Consider the following 24,951-nt stretch of genomic DNA (forward strand, 5'->3'; position numbering starts at 1 on the left):
GTTTTCAAGATGTAACTGGGTTGAGTGAAGTCAACAGGAAGCTTCTGATGCAACGAGGAGAAATAAAAGAGCAATCCCTTCCTTTGGTCACATATGAGGCATCGAAACAGATTGTGACAGCATCACCAATGGCATTCAAGTCCAAAGTAACCTCAAACCAGGCTATTTATCGTCAAGTCCTATCAGCAGAGGCACTCTTAGAGACAGAAGCTTTGAATGAAGGAATGCCGTTGACAACAGTGGCAGCAGCAAGTGAATCGATCAATGACTACCGATTCAAATACAGCATGTGCAGTGAATGTAGATTTGCACATGTTATTTCATGTAGACCTCGCTGCTGAAGGAGCTACTAAGAAGGACAACGTTTAGAATAAAGAATAAAGTGAAAATAGTGCTTGTCGATAAACCATCATCAAAGATTGAATGTAGTATACACGCTTTTTGGATAAAGTATGGTGTCTTGAAGGTAATTGTCAATGTTTTTCGAACTTCGTTGTAAAGCATTAGTATTTATTTAATATTTTTATTGACCTTTGGTGAGGAATGTGCTCTCTCTATATGTGGAAGCTGCTCATTCGATATCCGTGTTTATATTAATTTAGTTGGAGAGAACTACACTCTAAGGCACAACCTTTAGTACATGTTGTTGTATACATAGCTGGAACTCAGCGGGAGGTAACTAGGTCGTCACTGTTCTATCTATCAGTAGTGCGAAACAAATATTCCGCCGTTGATACTTTATTGCTCTGTACTAAATACCGATTTCCTCTACTTGTGTTGGTGACATGCATAGAGTTCTTTAAAAGAAAGATAATAAATAATAAACATAGTAAATTAAGAAGACGTATTCAACAGACGGCTATTGGAGGCTGGGCAGGGCTACTTAATTTGGTTGATACCGAATCAGGAGCAATATCTCATAGACTTGAAGGACATTACTATAGGATCAATGGCTTGGTTTATTTGATGGATAGTCACTTGCTTCATTCAGTGGTGACATGACAATGCGAATTTGGGACTCTAGAGTCAGGACAGCATTTAATTTTAAATCCGCTCGTAGGTGCAAATGTTAAAACGTTTGCAGGAACATCAGAAAAAAGGTCCTTCATGTGAGAAACACATGTGTTCAAGATGTAGATGGACTGAGTGAAGGTCAACAGGAAAGTGCCTGGTACTGCATGGAACTAATAAATGAGTAAGCATTCTCTTTGGTCATACATGAGACATCTAAGGATATAACAACATCACTAATAACATCCAGGTTTGGAGCTGTCCCCAGCCAAGCGAATCACCGCCAAGCCCTATCAAGGGAGGTACTCTTAGAGATGAAGCCTTTAAAGGGACGGAATCAAGTCAATCGATCAGAGGTCACCAATTTAAATACAGTGTGTGTAGTCATTTCATGCAGCCGCTCTCACAAAAGAGCATAAAAAAGACAATGCGGCTGTACAGGGTTTTGGAGCGACGGTCTGTGCTCTGGCCAACTTCTTTTTTTTTTTTTTTTTTTTTTTTTCTTTTTCGATTGAGCGTCATTTCTACTTCCCTCTGTTTTCTGTATATTTTGTATGCTTGAAATGTACATGGATATGTTTATGCGCAACAGATACAGTAACATGAGCATTCAGTTGCAAGACGTAAGATAACCATCATTATATATATATATTTTTTTAATTATTCTTTCTGAGGCAAAGACAGAGGAAGAGGCTGCTGTTTTTATTATTATTCTTGTTGTCGTCCCTGTTGAAGTCTCGCACGCATCGTGGCGTCATGGCATCGAAATCGACTTTTTCCAAACACGTACTCAACTTCAGACGCCTTGGCCAACTCGAACATATAAGTGCGACCAGGCCATGGTCGTGCCTTTGTTTCATTACAACAAAAATAATTCTCTTGCCCTAAAATCGTTTCTATTGTTATTGTCCTCGTTTGAGGAGAAGGACAGATATCTCCATCATCAATACATCTACCCACATACGCCTGTAATCCGTACCGCCCGATCAACTCGAAAGGAAAGTCAAGCATAATCAACGCCCCCTTCATTCGAGCCACACGAAGATGCTTCAATTTCATTGTCGATTGAATCCATGGCTCTGGTGCTAGTTTCGGGAGCCTTTGCTCCACATGGATGCCTCTCAGGTTCGGCATCACATCCAAAAATATCCTGTCAAGCTCTTTCTGTTCCAGGACCCAGAGTCCACGCAGTTCAAGGTAATGAAGGTTTGGAAGGCTCAGGAGCTGTTTCGTATTGCTGCCGCTGCTGCTGCTGCTACTACTGTTACTGCTACTGCCGTTGCTACTGCTATTAATGCCTGCTCCCGTCGGTAACAATAGTGATGATGATAGTGATGACAAGTCGATAGGGTCGTCATCAAGCTGAAATAAACTCGATTTGAAGTCTCGAGATGATACATCGGTACGAATATAACGTGTGTTGAGGTTGAGATGCAATACATGGATCTTTGGTGAGTGCTGTAACATCTTGAACTGGAAGCCCCATGCAAATTCACCGTCTAGTTCCAAAAATGATAGTTGAGGTAACTGCCATTGCCAGTTCCACATTTCTCGGTTGCGCAGGTATTCCGCCATCTGAGGTATCGGTTGCTTTATTGACGGCATGCCCTCAGGCGTTGAAGAAGGACAATGTGTATCCAGACAAAGTACCTCCAACTTGAGCATATGCTCAAGAGAATCTGGATGGAATTCGTAAACAGGAAATCCCCTCAAACGTAGCTCCTTTAAATTTTTTAAAGAGCTCCATATTGTTCTCGGTGGAAGATCTTTAACGGCATGCAAAAAGAAGTCAGCGGTGTAAACGGCATAATCTTCAAGAACAAGGTGCTCCAGTAAAGTAACTTGGCTTAGGAGCCTCGGGTCAATGAAAAGCGCTTTCCAATGGCTAAACAGCTCCAACCGCCGGAGATTAAGTGGTGACCATTGCCTGCCAAGATATAAAAGGGTCGGAGTGGGATTGAAATAACGACAGTTCTCTTCAAAATAGCTTTGGCTACATCTGTCTTCATCCACATAGATAGTCTCTAATGTCTCACTGAAAGCATAGACAACATCATTCAACCATGGCCATACTCTTGAAGATCCACAGATATTGACATGTTTGAGCATTACGCGCTGGTTATTGAGAGTAAAGTCTCGATCATGGCCCTGTCTAATGATCGCTCCAACTCCCCAAGCAGCTGCTGTTGGGAATGTTGCTGGTGTCCTTGCTATCGCCTTTGGCTTCATTGCTACCACCGCCGTTGTGGATGCGTCTGAGCACAGAGCGCGTGGTGTGTTTGGACGCTCTCTTGAAAATCCTGCAGCATCTTTCTCTTTCACTGCAAACAAGAAGCTATCCACTGTTTCATCGAAAGAACTTCTTTTGAATGACTCTAATGACCTGCACTTGTGAAGATATGGGCCATATTGGTCGATCGCTTCTTCCAGTCCAGAAGGCTCCATTTTGTCCGGTTCGTTAATCTCCTTCACATATCTAAAGTCAATATCCCCTAATCGACTACAAACCCTCATCCAGTTCCTTCCATCAATGACGCGTGGCTCCACGAGCAATGGTAGAGGGTGAGTCGATGCTATGGAGGATGGGGGTCCAAGTTGGAAGCTTCGATAGACCTCTTCGAGTGTACCGCTTGACTTTGTATGTCTCTTAATAAACTCAGCCGTTTCATCTGAAGGGATTGGACTCCGGTACTTGATATCGGTCACAAATTCAACATACTTGAGCTCCTTGAAACGATTGATGATCCCTTGATACCGCTGGATGTCTTGTATATGGAAGGTAAGCCTCCGCATCTGCTCAGGGCGATCAGAATGAAGAGCCCACAAGACATCCGCTGTCAAGCATTTTTTGAAATGCCGGATATCCCTCTTACTAGGCCTATCCCCCTTTTTGAGTTGGCAATATAAGGGATCTTCCTTAAGCATATCTTTGACTTCGTGACGTCCGAATCGGTTGAACTGCTGTAATTTTGTGGCGAAATCACAACTCACGCCTAGAACTTGATCTTGATAGAAGCCAAGAGAAATTGCATGGACATAGGATAGATAATCAACATAAGGCTGCTGAGGGAAATTGTCATCCATAGTTAAAAGACTTAACATTCGTTTCCTAGGCATAACGATATCCTCTGGGGCCTTAATAGAGGCTTTTGATGTAGGGGGAGTGATGGAAGGGAATGCATATACAGCTCTGATCCATGGAGTGATGGCACTTTTGTTGTTTTTGACACATAAAAGTAAAAGTCGGACCAGCGCGAATGCATCAACGACCCCGAAGCGACGATATGGATTAACTCGTGCTTGATTTCCTGACTGGTAGAAGAACGCCAAGGGATCACGATAGAGGAGAGGTAACGCCACGGCTTGAAAATCTTTATTGACCCGCAAGAGAACACTCAATGTCCTTGAATCCCAATCTGCAACAAGCATTTCACAGATGAGATGAATACATTCCAAAGGTAATCTTGCTCGGCTCATTTCCTTATTTTTTTTTTTTAATGAAGCAAAATGATGACTAAAAAAAGAGAGGTAATGGACTTGGCATAAAAACAGTGCGATGATGACTGAAAATCATACATTGAGATTTGGTGGTCTGTGCGCTTTGCTTTGTATCGTTTTTTATCGCTTTATTTATTTGCTACTTTTGTTATACTACCCATGTCATGGAGAGTCTTAATTGAAACCATTAACTTCCATGGGAAGATCGTGAACAATAGGGGATAATGACTTCCAGGTATCAGTCAGACTCTGATTAGTCTTTATCTGCTCATTCACAAAGGCTTGATACATGGTTGCAATCAATGCGTGGTTCTTGTGGAAATATGTGAGCTCCATCCACAATGTGTGCTGTAGCAACACAGCCCTTTGGTTCTGTATTTCCAGCTCCGCACGATCCTAATAAATAAACATCCCGATACAAGAACGATTAATATCCAAGGACAATTAAAAAAATAAAATAAAATAAAATAAAATAAAATAAAAAAAACGTGCTTTTGCTAAACTTTTTCTTACTGTGTAAAGATTAGCATTCAACCTCTCGATCTGTGCATCATTCACTCCTGATTCTCCATGTCCTCTTGTTTCACCAGCGCTCTCTCCATTTGCAACTGCTGTAGGATTGATGGGAGCTTGCAACGCTTTCAATTTGGCCTCATTTGCTGCTATACGTTTCTGTAGAGATTCGATTGTTCCTGCTTCTTTTGATCGTTCTCTTCTCTGTAACAATTCCTTGAGCGAGACCAACAAATCTCGCTGACGCTTTAGGTCTTCAACCATCCCCCGTTGAAGTGTCTTGGCCTGGTCGTCTAGTACATTGGATGTCTGACCGATAGTTGACCCTATCTTACTGTAACCTTGACTTAACTGTCCACAATTATAACAGTCCTCTACATGGCATTGTTTGTCACATTCTGCTAAACCACTGGAGGGTGGATTACAAAGGAGGAAAATGAGTATGAGATACTGAGGATATTCTCATGTCAATGACGAAAGAATCTCGAAGACTTACTTGAGTGCTGAGCTGAAGCGCATATAATCTGCTGCAGAAGCTTCTGTCCGTTTCTGGACACGATCGATAACATGGACCATAGTGCGATAATAGTCAATAGCCGCCGGTAACCGTCTCTTGATATTCTCCAACTGCAACTCTAGATCCGCAGGCACCTGTTTGGCGAGGCTAGGATGTATAGGTAACTGTGTCGTGAATTCATCCTCTGTCGAAATCACAACATTCTTTCTCCAAAGGGCCAATTCCTTAGAGATATTAAAATAAATAAATAATAATAATAGTTAGAAAATGAGGAAAAATAAATAATAATGACTCATGAATATCAGAAAAAAAAAATAAAAAAATAAAAAAAAAAAAAAAAAAAAAAAAAGAATATGTACCACGGGTTCTGTTAAAAATGATATGACCAATGGATCTTTCCTGAGCACTGGATGTCTCATCAGTGCATTCATAAATCGTGTGAGTCCCTTCAGACGCCTTTCCAAAAATGCTTCATCCGCCACTAGATTTTTCAAGAAATTATTTTTTTAGTGAGAATAATAACAATAATAATAACAAACCCATTTCACATGCATTTATTTACCTCCTAAACGCTTCGGCGGCAAATTCGGCAGGATTCTGAATGGGAATCGCTTGCCCAGAACCTCCAACAGCCACCAAAAATCACTATACCGCCGAATGACAGCTGTCTGACGATTCTACAAAAAGAAAAAAAAAAAAAAAAAAAAAAAATTGATTGTCAACAAAAATAACCAGTCCTTTTCTCTCTTCTTCATCTTCTACTTCTTTTCCCACGAGATGAAATCCCTCTTTAATACCTTAGATTCTACAATATAGTTGGTATGTTTGAACAAGAAAATCCCTTCTTTCTCTGGTGCGAAACTGATATGGATCACATCAAGGTTCAGGAACCAGTGATGGATCTCTCGTTGTGTTGCTTCTGGATCAAAACTTTCGCTGGCCCCTAAAATACCATGACTTCCTCCTGTTGCTCCTGATCCCGATCCTATACTTGGCCCTACAATACTCCCAGTAGTAGCACTGGGTGATGTTGGTGAATCCAAAGTCGGGAATGGGGGTGCTGATAAGTATGAAGGTGGTGGTGGGTATCCACTTCCTCTGTAAGTCGAGTTTCGCCATGGGTCTGATATGCTACTCCCAACATTAACAGGATGATGTTTAGGAGTAGTGGATGAGGTTGAGTAGATCCGTGAATGATCACTGACACTGCCAAAATCGATATTTTCTAATCCAGGCAAGTGAGGGATCGGCAAATCTTTAAAAAAACAAAAAGATATCAAGCGCATTCATTATGCAAAAATGGTCAGCCGAAAGAAGGGATCAAACTAAACCTAAAACAAATTAATGTACGCGTAAATTGCATTTGACTGGAGTTTTTTTTTCCTTTCTTTCTTTATTACCTCCACGGTGAGCTGTCAGGTTTTCAATGGTCAAATCCATATTCTTTTGCGCCATGGCCACTAAAGCCAATACTACGCTACATTCGCCTTTTGTGATCCTAGACCGAGTTGGAGCAACAACCATGTTCATAATCTAAAAATGTTTAAACAAATAATAGAAAATAATAGAAAATAATAAATAAATAAATAAATCATGGAGACACAAGGGGATCATTTACGGTCCCATAGGGGTGGTATGGTTGGTCCAAAAAAAGTTAGGGGCAGGGTGCGAGTGAAAAATGACTGTTTGATGGGGTCATGAGAATTAAACTCACACTCACACTCACACACACCCATCCTTCGTCCCCCCCCCCCCCCTTCTTTTACCCTGACGCAATTTTCTTTTTTTTCTTTTCTTTTTTTTCTCTTCCAGGATAGAAAACAATGGAAGACTTGCAAACTCACAATATCTCCCCAAAACTCTCTTTTTTTTCTTTTTTTTTTTTTTTTTTTTTTTTTTTTGCCCTTTCCATTTAACTCTGCTAACAACGCACCTTATCGACTGTTACAGAAGGTAATCCACTGACGCCCACAATCTTGTTCACGGCCGACACTGTGACCTTTCCTCCTGATGGTTGAGCCAGATCAAAAGCCGTTGTATATATTTCTGGAAGTGGCATGCCAGCTAAGAGAATAGCAACAATAACAAATAATATCAATAAAAAGAAAAAGTTACTGTCAGAAAGATAAAAGAAAAAAAAAAAAAAAAAAAGCGTATTGCTAAATAATGTAAACTGTAATAGTGTATAGCGCATAGTGCATATTTACATAGGATAGTACTCAAATCCTCATGAGTCATGCCTCCTTCTAGACGTGAGGCAGCCGTCCATGGGTCATTGACATCAGAGTCAAATGTCGGCGCCGTGAACGATGTTGCCATGCCATTCCTGTTTTCTCCTAATGTGCTCATTTTTTTTTTTTTTTTTTTATTTCGTCGTCCGTCGTCCTTGGGACTTTATATATATATATATATATATTGTTGTTGTCGTTGTTGTTGTTGATCGTCAAGTGTTTTTTTTTATTGCAGAATAATGTTATTGAGATTGCTGAGTGCCAGAAAAAAAAAAAAAAAAAAAAAACTACTTGTTCTATGGTCCTAAGTAAGCTGAAAAGGAAAAAGAAGAATAGAAAAAAAAAGGGGGAATAAGCTCCAGGAAAGCTGACTTTTTTTATTTCTTTCTTCCAAAAAAACGTTTCTCCACAAAGGAACACTTTCCCTTCCCCTGTCATTATGTCACACCTTTTGATCTTTTAACGCGATCATCACGTGTATTATAATTGCCACCAAAGTCCTCTTATTTTTATTTTTTTTTTTTTTATTTGCTTAATAGATTTTTGTTTGATTGTTTGTTTATTGCGAGTCCAAGCTAACAAACCAACTTGGCACCCATCCACGCTGTCCTTCACATGTTGCCAGAAGCCAATGCTGATGTCGACGGAAGATTTTCTATCACAACATTAATGAATTTTTTTTTTTTTTTTTTTTTTTTTTTAGTCAACATTTTGATCAATATAGCCAAAGAGAAATAGAAAAAAAAATAACACTAAACAAGTTCCTTTTCTTCAAGACTTACAAGTTTATCTCCTGTCTTAATACTCAATTCATTTGGTCCGGTTTTTGTGAAATCAAAGATGGCAACCCCCTCGGCTGAAAAGTACCCATCCTCTGAATTACTCTCTGACAAGATACTGGCTGGGATCCATCCAATCTCGTCATCCCGCTGCACAATCCACCATCCATGTCCTTTGCTCTTGATCTTGAATACATCTCCAACCTTGACATTCAATTCATCATCTCGTTTCGCCTCCCACTCATACAACGCCACTGCTGTCCCTGAAGCCTCCACTGTTTCTTGTACATAGTTCTCAGGCTTGGGTCCGACAATCGTTGCATTATTGGTGTTGGACTGAGTATTAGATAATGCTGATGAGCCTTCACCACCACCCCTACCATGCTGACCTGTATGCATGCTTGAGGCTGAAGTTTTTTTTTATTTTATTTTATTTTATAATATAATGACAATTAGTATCATTCCACTTGTTCATTTCTATCGCTCCTGCTTGTGTTGAAAAAAAAAAAAAAAAAAAAAAAAAAAACATGTATGAATCAAATGATCCGGAAAAGTATTTCTAATCCACTTACTGTTAGCAATCGATTTACTAGATGTTCTCATAGATGCTGATGTACCTGATCGAGCAAGTGAAGCGCCGCCACCATTAATAGGAGATAGCGAATTATTATTCAAACCAACGGTTGATCCTACTAAGGTTGATCCAGAAGCAATCGACAATGAACTAGCATTCATTCCTCCCAGTCCTCCCAAGGCTTCTGGTGGCATTGGTAATTCCTTATTCATCAAATCTGAGCTCTTCCGGGGTGGAAATGAATTGGGTGGTGAAGGTGCATTAACAGCGGGCGACTTCATCTGTTTGATATGTTTGAGCATAAACACTGGTGATTCGTTGTTTTCCTTCAATTGCTTCATTAGGAGTAGCGGCTTTTCATTGTACGTCAAGATACGTTCTAAATAAATCAAAGTATTTCATCCATTGAAGCAACATTGTTAGCTTTGATAATAAAAAAGAAAGGCCATACTCTAGCCTTGATAACTGTAGAAACAATACAACTCCTGCTCATCATATTGCTTATCATGCGACATCAAGCAATGCATTACCAGTGTTTCCATAACAAATAAAGAGTGCATATTGGCGCCAATCGTCGTTAATCTTATACTTTTTCAATGCTGCAGGTAAGACCTTGTAACAAGGGTCATCCTGTGAAATCCTGAAACTCCTGAATGCATCCACAGGATCCCTCGTGTTTGATGGCTTTTGGCCATAGACCTTGATAGCGCCAGCACCATCAACGCCCGCTGATCCTGTTGCTTTGCCATCCTATGTTTATCCATATTATAAAAAAATAAAAAATAAAAAATAAAAAAAATAAAAAGAATGGAATCAGCAACACGACCGATATTGATGAATACACTAAATTTCCAGTAATCAATTATAGATGAAAATAAGTGTAAGCCTGCTTGCTTACCTCATTTGACTCTGCATTGCCGCCTCGTGTCCGTGTATCAGCAGGCGAATGTGGTGAGCTTGGAACAGAATGAAATCCAGAGTCGGAAGAGAAGCCAGGCGATCGTGCTGTGTTGACACCACCATGCGAGGCATGAATAGGAGATTGAGGTGTAAGAGGTGAACTGCCATTATGCGCTGACTGTGATGCTGAGAGCATTGAGGATGATTGCCCGCCGTTTATGTTCATGTTCATGGCCTTGGGGTATCCAGAGTTGCTGGGTTCAGGTAGAGGCTACAAACACGCGTTTTTTTTTTTTTTTTTTTTTTTTTTTTTTGTAATGTTGGATTTGTTAGAAAAAAAAAAAAAAAAAAAAATGACGAGGGGTAACATTATATTTTCCTTGACAGTTGTTACCTTTTGATCCTTCTGCATGATCCAGAGTTCATCCTTGACTTTGGTCAAGTCTTTTGACATCCGCTCGACTTCCCTTACTAGATGTTGAATTGTATTATCTGTAGAAAATAGGCAGAAATAGCATGTGAAATCATCGTCAGTCATTCATCCTGTAAAAACTTTTTGCTCCTGCGTTGTTGCTGTTGTTGTGGTTGTTGCTGTTGCTGTGGTTGTTGTTGTTGTAGTATGAAGATCTAAAAAAAAAAAAAAAAAAAAAAAAATTTTGCTCTGGTACCTTTCTCATGCATTGCCTGTTCAACAGACTTTAAGCTTGCAGCCGCCGTGTAATTGTATTCCTATGAACATGAACAGTACATACACACAAAAAAAAAGCATATAACCATCAGACAAAGATCGGATTATGAAATAATAAACGAGGATACTAAAAAAAAAAAAAAAAAAAAAAGTGAGAGCAACACCTACGTTTTCGAATGCAACGCCTAATAATAAAAAGGTTGCAAAAGAAAGCACGCGTTACGACATGCAACCAAGCATGAAAAATAATAATAATAATAATAATTAAAAAATAGTCCAAGGTTAGTTATCAAGAATACTGCAAGTTTGGCCTAGTTGACTGTTGACCGACTCTTGATTGTTGGTTGTTTATGTTTGTACATGTTGTAGACGTGTGTAATTGTCCTTGTCTGTCCAAACGAGCGAAACATTTTTTTGGGTGTAAAAATCCATTTCGGAGGGTTTTCATTTGTGATACTTTACTTGGTGGAACATAGTCACCGGCCTCCATCGCGATGCCATATGAGACCTTAAGTTGATAAATAGCCTTGAGGATCACAAGTCGTTTGCCCACTTCCCATATGGACAAGTCTTTGAGTGCTGCATGATCTAGATGAATGAGTAAATCTCCCGAGATGCCATTGTCTAAGACAAAACACAGACCAAAAAAAAAAAAAAAAAAAAAGAAAAGAGAGCAGGCTAATTAGCAAAGAGTAGAAAGACAATAAACAAAACCTCCATGGCGAATGTTTTTCGTTTTGTTTCGTTTTACTTGATACCTTTAATCTGTTTCTCATAGTTTGGGAACCCGATCGAGCACATCCATTGATGAACCTTGTTGACATCCCATTGAGTAATGCTCTCCATCGTCAATATAATATTCTAAGCCCTTTTCCTTTGTTTATACCACTGTTGCACACTGGTAACTGGAGAGAGTACAGGCTGCTTATCAGGTGCTGTTTTGGGGAATAAAAAGTAGAATGCTAAGAGAGAATAATAATATGAAGTATTGGTGCAATGATGCCTCGTTGCTTCGTTGCTTCGTTGCTTCGTTGCTTTGTTGTTTTGTTGCTCTGTTGCCTTGTCGCTTATGTATGTTTTTTCTAGAAGAGGCTGGCAGTAAAGAGAAAAGGAATGACTGGTAAACAACAGACAGAAAGAGAAAGAACGGGACAACGATATCAGTTACTGTTGCAACGTATAAAAACATGTACAAAAAGAAAAAAAAAAGAAAGATTAAAGTGAAGAGAGAAAAGAGAGGAAAAGTAAAATAGGATGAAAAGAAAGAGTAAGCATAAAGGACCAGTAAGCAAGGAACAAAGAAGAGCAAGAGCAAGAGAATAAGAGCTAGAAGTAAGAGCAAGAGTAAAGAGTAAAGAGTAAGAGCAAGGGATATGGGTACAAAAGCACGAGCTAAACAAGCTTAACAAACAGGAAAGACACGAGATGATTTGTTCAGAGTATTGCTCTTCTTCGTCTTCTCTCTTTCTTTCCGCGAGACAAAGGATAAAAGGACAAGGTGTAGAGTGTAAAAAGCGAGAAACATAAAAAAAAAAAAAACCACAGACCACACGAAGGCGGTTTGTGCAATTGTAATAATAATAAGAATAAAAAAGTATAAAGTATTCGGCACTCTGTTCTTGTTCTTGGACTATATACCCCAGGGCAATGTGATTGAATGAACGAATGATTCGCAAAGACAGTGAGTAAAGAGCGAGTTACTTTGAAGATATTCACGGTTAACCTCAAAGGAAAAGGGAAGGGGGAGAAAGTAAGGTATGGACAAAAGTTACGGGTTGTAGAAAATGAAACAAAAAAGGATGCTAATGTCAATGTCAGCGTCAATAAAGAGAATGAATGGGGATGACAACAGGTTTTTTTTTCTTTTTTTTTTTCCTTCTTTTGAGATTAAATGTAAATAAAAGGGAATAAATGGAAAGAATGAATCTGATGAGGTGATGGTATGAAGTGATGATGAAGACAAAGAAAAAAGACCTGCTCAGAAAAAGACCTTTTTTTTTTTTTTTTTTAGGCGGCAAAAACAAAATTAAGGTTATGGCTGAAGACTTTTTTAACTCTTTTTATCTCTCCATCTCTCTCTCTTTCTCTTTATTCATTTCTCTTTGGACAGACACAATTGGACGACAATTCGAATGCGCCAATCTGTCCTCTCCGTCCTCTCTGTGCCCCTGGATATTCCGAAACTTATCCAATAATGCTTTATACGCTATTATCCCATCCTCTCCGCTAGGCACCGTTCCTTCTTCTTGTAGACCTTCCAAATGTTAACGAGATTCTTGTTCTTTATGTCTTTTTTTTTTTTCTTTTCTTTTAACAATATTGCACTCAAGCGCGTGTTAAGCCTTGGGAAACTATCAAAGTCACCAACTTTGATGTTATCATAAGCAAAAGCCGCCAATGGTAGGAATAATGAAGAAAGAGATGTTAGTCTCTGCTCTTTGATTTAAGTGCTTTAGCCTCTTTTATCGCACAATGGCAATCTCCTCTTTTTCAATTTGTTGATGATGACATTGATCTCCACTTCATTCGCCCAGACATTGGAGTAGATAATTTGGAGCGTTACATCATCAAGCTTACAAGAAGGTTGACCTTCTTGTGTAGGCTCTAAAATACTGATCTACTTCTTTTAATCTTTATCAATTACAGAGGAGTTGCTTAGTATATAACTCATAATTGAATAAGGTCATCTCAAAAAAGGAAATCGGTAAGCGCGTAGATACTTCTAGAATCGTAGTGGTGGGTGACAACTAAAATCGTAGCTCGCCTGCAATGAGCACAAAACCGGAGTACGCGTCAGATACAACAACGGTCAAGAATTGAAGGCAAAAAAAAAAAAAAAAAAAAAAAATGAATGCCTGAATAGCCCATCCTGACCGAGCTCCAGCAGGTTTTTTTTTGGATACCTCTGTATTTAAATGTTCATAGGGTGAGAGATCAGAGACAGTGTTTAACATTTATACCTTTTGCTTTCGTTAGGCTTGCGCGCAGATGTCATGAGTGTGAAGTGACCTGGAGATACGAAGCTAGACCTCCCTTATTGTGTCCAACACTCTTACTGTAGTTCATTGTAACAAACATTGCCGTTATGTCCAACTCTGCTCCTTTCCTTCAAATAAAGAACAAACCATTCAACTCTTTTTTTTTTTTTTTATTATTATTTTTTGATGATGATTATAATGTCGGTAGACGCTTAATAATAATAGTGGCGGCGGCGATAAAGACGAACGACATTGTACGAACACTTTCTTTGTTTTTTTTTTTTTTTTTTTTTTTTTTTTTCTACTTTCTATGTTCTTAATTTCACAAGGATTCCGAACACGCACACAAAAAAAGTCAGACATAAAGTTCCGAATTCATCTGGCTCGAGATCCATTGTAGGTGGTAAAATTGGCGGTAAAAAGCCCTCGTCCTTTAATCGGCTTGACATGTTGTAGAAAAAAAAAACGCTAATGACCTCAATGTCAACAAGTCATTCTTTCTTGCTTAAAACTTTATCAGGTCTCTAGATTAAAATTCTTTTCCTTTGAACAAAACACCGTGCCCAATATCCGTGCAGTTACCTGGATCAACAATCACAACAGAAATCGTGCAACGAGTAGAGCCTTCGTCGCACACACCCAAAAAAAAAAAAAAAAAAAAAAAAGATGGCCATTCTGAAACTGATATTTCCACGTGTGGGTTATTGAGGTTGTTTGTGCGATGTCGGCGAATTATACTTCAAGATGGCAAGATGGTGAGGTTTCACTTCATCATGTGGTCACCACAGCAGGTTCTTTGAGGGCGATATCTTGAAGTAATCTTTGTCCTTGGAATCCCAGAAAGGAGAATGCTGAGTTGATTCTTGAGATCACAGAAGGGTTCAGGGACATCTTGAGGTTCTCACAGTTGTATTATCAACTCTGACAGCAACGGCAACGGCAGCAACAGCTAAAACGACAGCAGCAGTTTCGCTTCAAATCTCTACAACTGCAGCAGCAGAGTTGGACGCGGAACTGGATGCAGACATGATCGAATCTTGTGTTATCACTTGTTCCAATTAATTTTACACGCATTCTCATATTAAAAGCTTTAATGAAAACCGTAAACTGTAACTTTTCCTCAGACGCCGTTTTTATTTAGGCGCCACTGTTTGCCGTACTAGTGTTAATACAAATTCCATATTCAAAATCTCAAAATCCCATCATGTGCAAGACCTACATCCTCATCCTCATCCTCATCCCTTTCGTTGATTCTATGCCCAGCTGACTTTTTGTACAAATTTGTGTCAAGCTTTGGGACAATAAGCGTCAGTCGCAGGAACTGTGTATACCTAGCACTAGACACTTGTGATTGTCTCACGGGAATATCCCAGACAGTCCACCATCGCGGGAGAGGAGGAATCATCCGAGTGTTCTCTTTGAACGAACGACTGCACAGGTAACTATCATGTGGTCAAGCGCTGCGCCGCAAGCTGAACAACACAACGCACTATGGGTGAACAGAGCACATTTCATGGAGGAGGGGAGGTGCATCCGGCTGTTCACCAGCGCCCACGCCAGTGCCCAAATTTCTTTGCATGGCGCTAAAAAGTCTTAATTGCCTCTAAAAATAAATAACCTAAAGCTTTGATCTCATACGATGTATCCTACCAAGACTACATGTGCTTCTAGGGCCACACTTTAAGACCTGGTTAGTGCATAGCTTTTTCTAAAAAGTTCTTTGTTGTTGCTAAAGGCGGAAAATCTTTTTATTGATTCACGTGGCATTGGCCCATTTAGCCCACCAAATGATGCCCCCCCCTTTACCAATGTCGCGCATACCCCGCATCTCATCTCTTTATCTCAATCTTCCAGATTGTGGAGGTTCTATTTTAAAAATCACAGGAGGTGGTGAAGTGAGGAAGATGTTACTTTCTGCAACATTCTTAAAGTAAAAGAGCATGGGGGTATGGACATGAATAGGAATAGGAAATAGGAAAGAGGAAAGAGGAAGGAGAAAAAGGAAAAACGTTGATAGCACACACATCATCTAATTCTCACAAGCTCCTTTTTTTTTTTTTTTTTTATTTTATTTTTTATTATTATTACGTGGAAAAAAAAAAAAAAAAAAAAAAAAAAAAGAATCAACTAACTATGTACAATAACAAGAAAAAGAAGAAGAAAAAAGAATCTTTAAAAGGCAAAGTGTGTGAATGTACGGTACGTGAATGTGTGAAGAAGTATAAAAAATCTTTTTTTTTTTTTTTTTTTTTTTTTTTTTTTTTTTTTTAAAAGCCTGGTCCAGACGACTCATCCGATGCTGGGTCCTCACCCACTGCACGTACTGCAGCATCATAGAACAAGTCTCCACACTCACTATGCTCTCGCTCTGCCCACCACAAAGATCGAACGATCTATTTTTACAAAGAAAAGAAAAAAGAACTTTTTAGCATTTCGTTACTCGAGAAACAAAAAAAAATAAAAAGAAGAGAGAAGGGAGGGGTATAATCTTACCTTTGGAACAATGTGATGATCAGCATGGAGAGCCTCCTGAGACAATGATCTCCATCGACCGGTAGGAAGATTAGGCACTTCAGCAACACCGGCACCAGTACTACCATCAAAAGAGCTTGTCACCATCCCTCCTTTCCTCAATGACAAAGGTTGCTGTTGTTGCTGTTGGTCATGATGATCCTTGTCTTCTTCAGGGCTTACGTCCGTCATCAATGGCAAAGTCGCTGCAGCGGTCTGCATCAGCACCTTGGGTCGACCCTGGACTACAAATGTTGCCACAAGGGACATCCAAATGGCCTTGAGCAGATTCTCCTTCTCTACTTCTGAGGGCAACACCTGGACGAGGAAACGAGCTGCATGGGTCGCAAAAAGGATGTTTGCAAGGTTCCTATCCAGCTGTTCTTCATCCCCAAATCGGTTCGTAGCTGTGAAGAGTAGCAAAGTGCTCGTCCGCGAAAGATCCAAGAGTGCCTCTGATACAGATTTAACTATAATTGCAAGTAAAAATAAATCAGTAATCAGTAAATAAGTAATAAATAAGTAATAAATAAATAAAAGATTAGCCGGCCATATATACGTATATATATAATAGCCGGATATTTATGTAATATGGTTCTATAGGTTTGAACCTTGTCTTTTCTGTCTTTTCTGTGTTTTCCCTTTTTGTTCCTTTCTATGCCGCAAAATGCCCATGCCTATTGTATATTTATACCATACCCATGTTGTTGTTGTTGTTGTTTTTTGTGTCCAGAATTTTGAGGGTACTGTTTTTTTTTTCTTCTTTGTGTTACCCATAGAGGATTGTGATGTTATTGTTTCCCAACTGTTTGTGCAATAGAAAACGAATTCAAATTCTATAAAAACTTTTCTTTTTTTTTTTTTTTTTTTTTTTTTCCTTTGGTTTTGGTTTTTACCTTGACTAGTCCACATGCCTAGGTAGGATTTGAGTAAACTCACACGGGAACTCATGACAACGTTCAATTTCCCCTGGAATCCTGCATCAAACATTCCATCCAACCGTTTATCATTTCGGATCATGTTAAGGATCGTTACTGTAGGCGATCGTTTCTGCATTGTTTCCGAATGTAGAGTCTTCTTATTAGCTAAACCTGTAGATCCAGATCCAGATCCAGATTCAGAGGTCGAGTCCCAGGATGAGGCTGTAGCATTTGGGATAAAACAGCTTGTTCCGGGTTGATAGGAAACACATGCATAGGCCAGACCTTCGGCTGTTGCGAATCGAGAACCGAATTCAACTCCGTACCCAAGATGGATCAACGGTCCCATCGATGCACATAGCCCGGGGATCAATGGTGTCAGATAATCAGACACCATCTTGGCCATTGCTTTTTGTAGAGCAGTTGAGGACGGTGACCTTGACCATGATGCTGTCAAGGGTGAAGGCATTGGGACTGTTGTTGATGTTGTTGATGTTGATGTTGATGATTCCTTTAGGATCTTTGCCTCCAAATGACGTAGTTCATGATCAAAAAAGTCGAGATAGTCGTGATAATAGCTACAATGGTCATGGGAATGGGAATGGGAATGAAACATGTAAACATTGTCAGTTTTTTATTTATTTATTTATTTATTTATTTATTTATTTATTTATTTTACTTGTCAATGATCCAACTTGTGTCAGATCTATTTTATGCGGAGCAAATAAAACAAAAAAATAAAAATAAAACCAACCTTTTGTGGCCGAGCCAATCACGCCAGTTATGAGTGGTGATGGTGATGGTAGAAGCAGGAGGGATCCGTTCCTTATCTTGTCTGAATCGTTTATATGTCTGATACAGGTCCTTGGGTGTGCCTATTGAATGAATCCAGGATAAAGAAGAGACAACATTAATGTTTTAGTCAATACCAAAAAAAAAAAACTTTACCGGTGACCCAGTAGTAGAAGTAGAAGTATAAAGTATAAAAATAAAAAATAAAAAATAAAACGTAAAATAAAGAAGCGCACAGCACCGTTCCCTCCTATCGTCCGTGACCATCTTTTTTTTTTTTTTTTTTTTAAATCATTATTATATATATTTCCAGGGGGCACGAAAACAACTCCGAAAAAAAAAAAAAAAAAAAAAAAAAAAGGTCTTAGGACCCTGAACATTGTTTCTATGATGATTTATGCATGTGCAATCAATCATATCAAAACAATTACTCAGTAACATCATCATCTCCTTCTTTCAAACTTCACAGTCTAAAAGCATAATCAAGCACAGAAAAAGAGATCCCAGGAGAAAGAAAAAGAAATTCGTACTAAATGACATCTCCTCTGTATCTTTTTCATTGCTGATTTTGTACATTTACAGATTTGCGCACATCTCCAAATCCGATGTTACTCCTATCTGTCATTCATAATAATAATAATAAAAAAAAAAAAAAAAGGGAAAGAGGGGGAAAGAGTGGAAAAAGGAAAAGGAAAAGGAAAAAAAAAAAAAAGATCACTTGAACCAATCAATGTACTATTACAATACAATGAATAGGAAGAAAGAAAAGAAAAGAAAAGAAAAAATTGCATTGTTGTTATTGTTATATTTCGGTGTTGTTTGTTGTTTTTTTTTTCCCATCTCATCCATGTGGGTTGATTTTCTTTTTTAGTTTGTTTCGATGGATTGTGTGTCCAATAGGACAGATGATGAATTGATTGAAGAATTAGAACAACTAGACCAGGGCAAAAAAAAAAAATTGTGTCCTGTCCTCCTTGGTTCTGTCTAGGCTGGGTTATTTTGTTTACGTAGCACTAACTAATGTAGCAACCGTAAAAGAATTAACCGGGCAAATACAGAAAAAAAAAAAAAAAAAAAAAAAAAATACGCACGCCCTTTTTTCTTTTTTTTTTCTTTATGCTAAACAATTACAATGACACCATGAACAATACTAATAATTATAATAATAAGTGGTTCCCAGATCTTTTTTTTTTTTTTTTTTTTTTTTTTTCTTTGCACCATCGCTCTCTTTTTTTTTTTTTTTTTTTTTTTTTTTTTTTAAATTATTAAGTCCATAGAATTTAATCATTCGCGTCTGTGTCCATGTCTTTGTCGCGCAAAACAAAAAAAAAAAAAAAAGAAAAAAAATAAAATAAAATAAAAAAAATAGGAGCGAGCACAGCATTGAAATCAAGGTGAAAAAAAAAAAAAAAAAAAAAAAAAAAAAAAAAGGCAAGAAAATGTAAACGGTTAATTGAAGGGGGAGGAACGAGTGCCGGGACTGAAACTGAGACTGGGACTGGAACTGGGGGACTGGGACAAAAGTGGAAGTAGAGTGGGAAATGAATCCCGTAAGAATGAATTGGAATATGATTTAATTTAAGAGTCTTCTTTACCTCCCATGGCATATTTCGTAAGGGCATCTTGGACTAGAGCTCCTCCGGCAAGGTAGCCAGACAGATCTGTGTGGTAGACATGATATTGAGCATGGATGATGGACAGAGCCATATCCCGTGCTGTGATATCGTCCGTCAAATGGATATTACGCGAAGAATGAGAGGAAACATGAGGATAATGCTTCACACTCGGACGCTTGCAGTCAATGTTGGTTGTGGTAGAAGTGGACGAGACGACGGATGTTGTGGCTGTGGAGGGTACGGCTGTTGCTGTTGTTGCTGTTGTGGATGCCATCTTGAAAAGAACAGAGTATAATGGATAAGGTAGTGTGAGATGTTGGTGTGAGATGTTGGTGTGAGAAATATAAGGAAAAGTGAGAGAAATAAAGGGATAGAGTTGTCGTAAAGAAAGAACTGTCAATAACGAGTTGTTGAATTGAAGAAAGTGGTAGCGATTTATAACTGATTGTTGGTAGTTGAGGTAATAGAAGTTGTTCTTGTCGTAAGGAATAAAAAAACGTGTTTGATGAATGTGAATCAACACCCGAAGAGAATGGAATGAGACAAAGACAAGAAAAAAAAAAAAAAAAAAAAAAAAAAAAAAAAAAAAAAAAGAGGAGAAAGAGAGACAGTTGTTGGCAAAGGGGAAGGGAAGAAAAGAATTGATGAATGAACAACAAGAAGATAAAAAAGATAAAAAAGAAAAAGAACCCAAAAGGTGAGAAAAAGAATTCGGGACAAGGGGATAGGGAAAGAGGCAGAGGACCCTTTGGTCTTTGGGAAGAGAATATGGAACCAAAAAGGACAGGGCGGGAAGTGAAAATAAAATATGAAAATAAAAGTATTTTAGATAACAAAAAAACTTATTCTTACAAACTAGTAAAAATTAATCCCGGTTCTCATGCACACACACACACATGTACAGTACAAAAATACATGTACAATCTATCGTCTCTAAATGCTCTACTGTTCTAATTTCTAATCTCTAATCTCTAATTTTTAATTCCTATCTGCTACCCTCTTTCTACACCTCTACGTCTTTACCACATGCTAAAGAGAAACCTGCCATAAAGATCAAGGGATTGTAAAAGAGGGAGAAAGAGAACTAAGAGAGAGTTACAGGAACAGACTTTTTGAACAACTCTATTTACTATTAGGATAGTATACATGACACATGTGGATACTACAAGTCAAAAACCGCCAATGACACACCACCATTAAGATCACCCACCGTCTTTATCTCTTTCTCCTCGGAAGATCAAAGGGAGGGGCAAAATTCGGACTGGACAGGACTGGATTCGACTTGACTTTTTTTCTTTTCAACCTCCACATCATCATTACCGTTGCTCTAAATTATATATCTAAATTGATAAAGAGAGAGAGAGAGAACAGAGAGGGGATGCATGCATTGCATTGCGAATATCCTTGAAATGTGATCCTGTCAGTTCAACCAATGTTATTTTTAATTCTTGTTCTTATTCTTGTTCTTATTCTTATTCTTATTCGTATTCTTATCCCTGTTCTCTTTGTTCTTGCTCTTGTTCCGGTTCCTATTCTTTAATAACCTAATAACAACGTGGTGTTAATGACTGGTGCAAAAATATATATATATATTAAAGTGCTTTCTTTATCTTTGAGCTTCTTGAGCTTCTTGAGCAATGGAGATAAAAAAAAAAAAAAAAAAAAAAAAAAATATTTGGGAAGGAATAGATAGAAATAGATAAAAAAATAAAATAAAATAAAATAAAAAAGGGGGAAAATAAAATGAACATCAATCTATGCTTCACACAAATACCACATACCACGCCCATTTATTACAAAAAAGAAACATCCCAAAAAAGGAGGGACATTGCTCCATGTACATACAAAAGATCGGTTGTTTACATCCATCTTTGTTGTCCACATGTATTGATGTGTGTCTATGTTCTTCTAATTTGTATAAATGAATGTGTTGCGTGTATGTGTCATGTCGAATGTCCACAAGACCAAGGGAGGGAGTTAATCTGCACAGACAAACAATTGACAATTGACAAACAAAAAAGAACCTTGACCCTTATTTGGTCTTTGGTCAATGTTCTTTTGGTCCTTTGGTCTCTCTTCCTTCCCTTCCCTTCCCTTCCCTTCTCTCTTATTGAACAACTTGCATTTATACATACCAATCTTTTATAACTTTGCTCTCTATTCTCAACATTCTTATTTTCTTATCTTTTTTTTTTTTTTTTTTTTCTTCTAATTCCACTTCATCTCATCTTCTCGATTTCTGCTCATTTTTCTTTATCTTTATGAGAAAGAGATAAATGAACGAGTAACTGATCCGATTCAACACTCTCGCTCTCACTCTCATTCTCACTCTCTTTTCTCTTTCTTTCTTTCTTTCTTTCTTTCTTTCTTTCTTTCTTTCTTTCTTTAGCACAGCAGTAGAATAGCAAGGATGGGAAGTAGGAATTCCAAGGACTCCTCAGTTGAGAATTCAAAAGGGAGAGGAAATCAACATCCAAAATAAAATAAAATAAAATAAAATAAAATAAAATAAAATAAAATAAAATAAAATAAAATAAAATAAAAATAAATTTACCCCATTTCACAACATTTTTTGCTCCAATGAGAACAGTGGGAGTGGGACCCAGGTGTGCTTGTGTTGTGTCTTGTGCTTTTTTTAAGACAAGTCTTTTTCTTTGCATTTGTTTTTTTTTTTTTTTTTTTTTTTTTTATTTATTCTGACTTGTGGAAAAAACATAAAAGTGGCGCGCGTTTGTAAGAATATCTTCCGACTATCAAAATAAAACGTGTTCAAAGTGAAGAAACAAGTTATAAATATAAAAATACATATAAAACAACGCGCAATGCAAGACAAAAAAAAAAAAAAAAAATAAAAAAAAAAAAAAGGGCGTAAGTCATAAAACCCTCTTTCTTCACATCCTTTTCCTAAACAAATAACAAAATATAAAACGGACAGTAACTGGTGCGGAAGAAAAAAAAAAAAAAAAGAAACAAACAACAAAAGGATGGATGTGACCTCTTGAGACACACAGCAAATAAATCATGTTCCTCTCCGTGAAGTACATGTACATGTAAAAAATGGGTTGAGTAAAAAAATAAAAAAAAAAACAAGGGTTGCGGTTGCATGATGATGGGGAAAAAAAAAAAAAAAAAAAAAAAAAAGTCGTAAAGTGAATCATAATCTCAGTTTTTGAAAATCTTTTTCCCTGTTCATCCGTATCCATATTCCCGTATCTGGTATCTTTTTTTGGACGAGAGATCATGAATGAGGATCCATTTCTCTCTTTTTTTGGTTAGGATACGATCCTTTTTCCTTTTTTCCTTTTTTTTTTAAAAAATAAAAATAAAAATATTAATATATATCTTTTTATATCCTGAATTTTTATTGAGATGAATGGAATGAATAATTGTGACAATGAACCCTGAATACTAATGGTACAAGAACTAAGAGGAAAAGAAGGAAAATGGAAAAATGGAAAATGGAAAAAGAAAGTAAAAAGATGTTTTTGAATAGCGAAAAGAGCACAATATGCAAAGCTACTCGATTAAAAGAAAAGAAGAGGCGCAATCAGAATCAAAGCCCATTGTTAACGGAGTACAGGGCTGGGTTTGGGTTCATCATCATGGTCATCATGGTCGCCTGCCAATGTGGATCCCGTAGTGGGTATGGCTGTGATCCCATTTGGGATTGCTCCAAATAAGCTTGTTGGCCCGCCGCAAATTGACCTTGCTGCTGTTGTTGCTGTGCCTGTTGTGGATCAGATGTGAAGGCTAATCCTTGCTGTTGGTACAACAGGTATTGCATATATTGATTCCACGTATCCGATTGTTGCTGCTGAATCTTATTTGGAGATACAACCGCCGATATGGGTGCTGCAAACATATCCTGGGGGTATATCATCTGAGGCTCTGTCATCGACTGTGCTGAGAATCCTGGCTGCATCCCTACACCCATTCCCATCCCTGATGGATATACTTGTTGAAGACTAATGGTCATGCTGTTGTTCTGCTGGGATGTAGTAGGCTCGTTCACAAAGATTGGAGGTTGTTGTTGTTGCTGCTGCTGGTCCTGGGAATTGCCCAAAAGACTCTGCTCCAATGACATCCATGGAATCCATGGCGAGGGTGACATCGAGTCACTTGATGTTGTGGGCGAACGTTCGAGGGAAGGGGGCGAGAGCGAGGGCACACTCGTTTGCACATGCATCTTGGGTCGCTCCATCATGCTCTCGGGGGTATTACCGCCAAAATACTGTTGTGCATACAAAGTAGCAGCAGGGCTCTTGGCCAAAGAATCACCAAGCTTTGCAGTAAACGTTGTGAAACTGGACATGATATCGTCATCCGAGAGCCCAAAGGTCGTTGCTTGATCCCCAAAGAGGTTTGTGTCGGGTATCATCACACTATCTTGAAGTTCATTAGAGAGTGGTGCAGGATCCTCCATCATAAGACTAGGTTCATCTGTCATCTGTTGTTGAAGCCAAGGCTGGTTGTTTGTAGTCGCAGTCTTGTTCCCGGAGGGGGCACTCATCGATCGATTCGGACCATTTTCACGACGCTATTAGTGAGTTTAAATCAGGAACAAATAGAAAAGAGATTTTTTTTTTTTTTTTTCTTGGCTCAGTCTTTCGTTTTCTGACTTTTTTTTTGATTCTCTCCTTTTTAGGCCTATCCATGGCTTATCCTCATTATCTGCCTGAACTTTAAAGACGCGACTGCGAGACAACGAGATTTTGTATCTGCAGGACTTACCAAACTCTTGCTTGAACCTATTGAAATCAAGGAAAGCAAACACACATAAAAAAAGCAATAACAATAAAAAAAAAATAAAAAAAAAAAAAAAAAAAAAAAAAAGCGTCAGTAAAACTCAAAAAAAAAAAACCAAGAAAGCAGTTATTGAGAGCCAACTCCCTTTTTTTTTTTTTTTTTTTTTTTCTGCCCGATGTAATCTTTTGTTTACATCGTTGCCACACATGAGCACAAAAAAATATAAAAAAAAATTGCAGTCATGTTGATGTGGCGGTTGTTTGCAGTTATTATGATTTGCTACTGGCAACAGAAAGCCATGCACTACCTGCAATATGCAGCCTGCGACATGCGACATGCAACATGCAAATATGCAAACATTCAACAGAAGAAATAGAAAAAGAAAGAATAAAGTAGGGGGGGATGCAAAGAGATGATGCACTTTAATTTTTTTTTTTTTTTTTTTTTTTTTTTTCCATACCTTCGACAACGCTTTCGCGTCGTTGGATGACCCGATGTTGCAAGGCCTCGGTTGTGGCCAGCTGGCCATGCTCGATCGCCTGTCGGATTTTGTCCGCCCGGATCTGAAACATAACCTCAAGAATGGCTCTGGCCTCTTCCCTCGTCTCCGGAGGTTTCTCGCACGAGGTCGCGATAAACGATTGCAGGGCCTGTCGCACGGGCAATGCCCCGGAGGC

The 24,951-nt window shown here is 38.4% G+C and overlaps 5 protein-coding genes across 5 annotated transcripts in view; all 5 read right to left on the reverse strand.

Annotated features, from left to right (window-relative positions):
• Positions 1 to 1,706: 1,706 nt before the first annotated feature.
• On the reverse strand, positions 1,707 to 4,535 carry BCR41DRAFT_360084 (hypothetical protein). Its single transcript, XM_022025300.1, has one exon. It carries the CDS (start codon positions 4,486 to 4,488, stop codon positions 1,720 to 1,722), a length of 2,769 nt encoding a protein of 922 aa, XP_021877995.1. The 5' UTR covers positions 4,489 to 4,535; the 3' UTR covers positions 1,707 to 1,719.
• An 86-nt stretch (positions 4,536 to 4,621) lies between these two features.
• Positions 4,622 to 7,905, reverse strand: BCR41DRAFT_360085 (hypothetical protein). The gene is made up of 9 exons (XM_022025301.1): positions 7,747 to 7,905; positions 7,473 to 7,603; positions 6,940 to 7,072; positions 6,337 to 6,794; positions 6,102 to 6,216; positions 5,899 to 6,020; positions 5,519 to 5,763; positions 5,023 to 5,431; positions 4,622 to 4,905 (listed from the first exon to the last, which is right to left on the reverse strand). The coding sequence occupies exons 1-9, from the start codon at positions 7,886 to 7,888 to the stop codon at positions 4,684 to 4,686; spliced, it is 1,977 nt and encodes a 658-aa protein (XP_021877996.1). The 5' UTR covers positions 7,889 to 7,905; the 3' UTR covers positions 4,622 to 4,683.
• Positions 7,906 to 8,295: 390 nt separating this feature from the next.
• Positions 8,296 to 12,044, reverse strand: BCR41DRAFT_159407 (ras association (RalGDS/AF-6) domain-domain-containing protein). The gene is made up of 10 exons (XM_022019645.1): positions 11,470 to 12,044; positions 11,174 to 11,335; positions 10,880 to 10,896; positions 10,692 to 10,752; positions 10,418 to 10,515; positions 10,022 to 10,294; positions 9,654 to 9,873; positions 9,122 to 9,502; positions 8,553 to 8,956; positions 8,296 to 8,425 (listed from the first exon to the last, which is right to left on the reverse strand). The coding sequence occupies exons 1-10, from the start codon at positions 11,555 to 11,557 to the stop codon at positions 8,330 to 8,332; spliced, it is 1,800 nt and encodes a 599-aa protein (XP_021877997.1). The 5' UTR covers positions 11,558 to 12,044; the 3' UTR covers positions 8,296 to 8,329.
• A 3,905-nt stretch (positions 12,045 to 15,949) lies between these two features.
• BCR41DRAFT_360088 (hypothetical protein) lies at positions 15,950 to 20,092 on the reverse strand. Its single transcript, XM_022025302.1, has 5 exons — positions 19,508 to 20,092; positions 17,875 to 17,995; positions 17,097 to 17,698; positions 16,183 to 16,670; positions 15,950 to 16,082 (listed from the first exon to the last, which is right to left on the reverse strand). The coding sequence occupies exons 1-5, from the start codon at positions 19,800 to 19,802 to the stop codon at positions 15,957 to 15,959; spliced, it is 1,632 nt and encodes a 543-aa protein (XP_021877998.1). The 5' UTR covers positions 19,803 to 20,092; the 3' UTR covers positions 15,950 to 15,956.
• A 2,787-nt stretch (positions 20,093 to 22,879) lies between these two features.
• The window catches only part of BCR41DRAFT_360091 (hypothetical protein), a 3,040-nt gene continuing 968 nt past the window's right edge, over positions 22,880 to 24,951 (reverse strand). Inside the window, exons 1-3 of the mRNA XM_022025303.1 lie at positions 24,735 to 24,951; positions 24,260 to 24,276; positions 22,880 to 24,065 (exon numbers count right to left, since the gene is read on the reverse strand). The exon at positions 24,735 to 24,951 is cut by the window's right edge and continues 968 nt beyond it. Coding sequence (XP_021877999.1) covers positions 23,082 to 24,065; positions 24,260 to 24,276; positions 24,735 to 24,951 — 1,218 coding nt within the window. The 3' untranslated portion in view covers positions 22,880 to 23,081. The remainder of the gene's footprint in view (positions 24,066 to 24,259; positions 24,277 to 24,734) is intronic.

This window comes from Lobosporangium transversale, assembly GCF_002105155.1.
Source record: "Lobosporangium transversale strain NRRL 3116 chromosome Unknown BCR41scaffold_41, whole genome shotgun sequence".
NCBI lineage: Eukaryota > Fungi > Mortierellomycota > Mortierellomycetes > Mortierellales > Mortierellaceae > Lobosporangium > Lobosporangium transversale.

Bases quoted from the DNA above. Each gene is read 5' to 3' on its own strand.
- BCR41DRAFT_360084 (XM_022025300.1), bottom strand. From the start codon at position 4,488: ATGAGCCGAGCAAGATTACCTTTGGAATGTATTCATCTCATCTGTGAA.
- BCR41DRAFT_360085 (XM_022025301.1), bottom strand. From the start codon at position 7,888: ATGAGCACATTAGGAGAAAACAGGAATGGCATGGCAACATCGTTCACG. The intron at 5,764-5,898 runs GTACATATTCTT...AATATCTCTAAG, and splicing joins CATTTTTAACAGAACCCGTG to GAATTGGCCCTTTGGAGAAA. The intron at 4,906-5,022 runs GTAAGAAAAAGT...TTTATTTATTAG, and splicing joins TGAATGCTAATCTTTACACA to GATCGTGCGGAGCTGGAAAT.
- BCR41DRAFT_159407 (XM_022019645.1), bottom strand. From the start codon at position 11,557: ATGGAGAGCATTACTCAATGGGATGTCAACAAGGTTCATCAATGGATG. The intron at 11,336-11,469 runs GTATCAAGTAAA...GTTTTGTCTTAG, and splicing joins CTATGAGAAACAGATTAAAG to ACAATGGCATCTCGGGAGAT. The intron at 8,957-9,121 runs GTAAGTGGATTA...AAAAAACTTCAG, and splicing joins TAGTAAATCGATTGCTAACA to CCTCAAGCATGCATACAGGT.
- BCR41DRAFT_360088 (XM_022025302.1), bottom strand. From the start codon at position 19,802: ATGGCATCCACAACAGCAACAACAGCAACAGCCGTACCCTCCACAGCC. The intron at 17,996-19,507 runs GTAAAGAAGACT...TTCATTCAATAG, and splicing joins TACGAAATATGCCATGGGAG to GCACACCCAAGGACCTGTAT. The intron at 16,083-16,182 runs GTAAGATTATAC...TTGTAAAAATAG, and splicing joins ATCATCACATTGTTCCAAAG to ATCGTTCGATCTTTGTGGTG.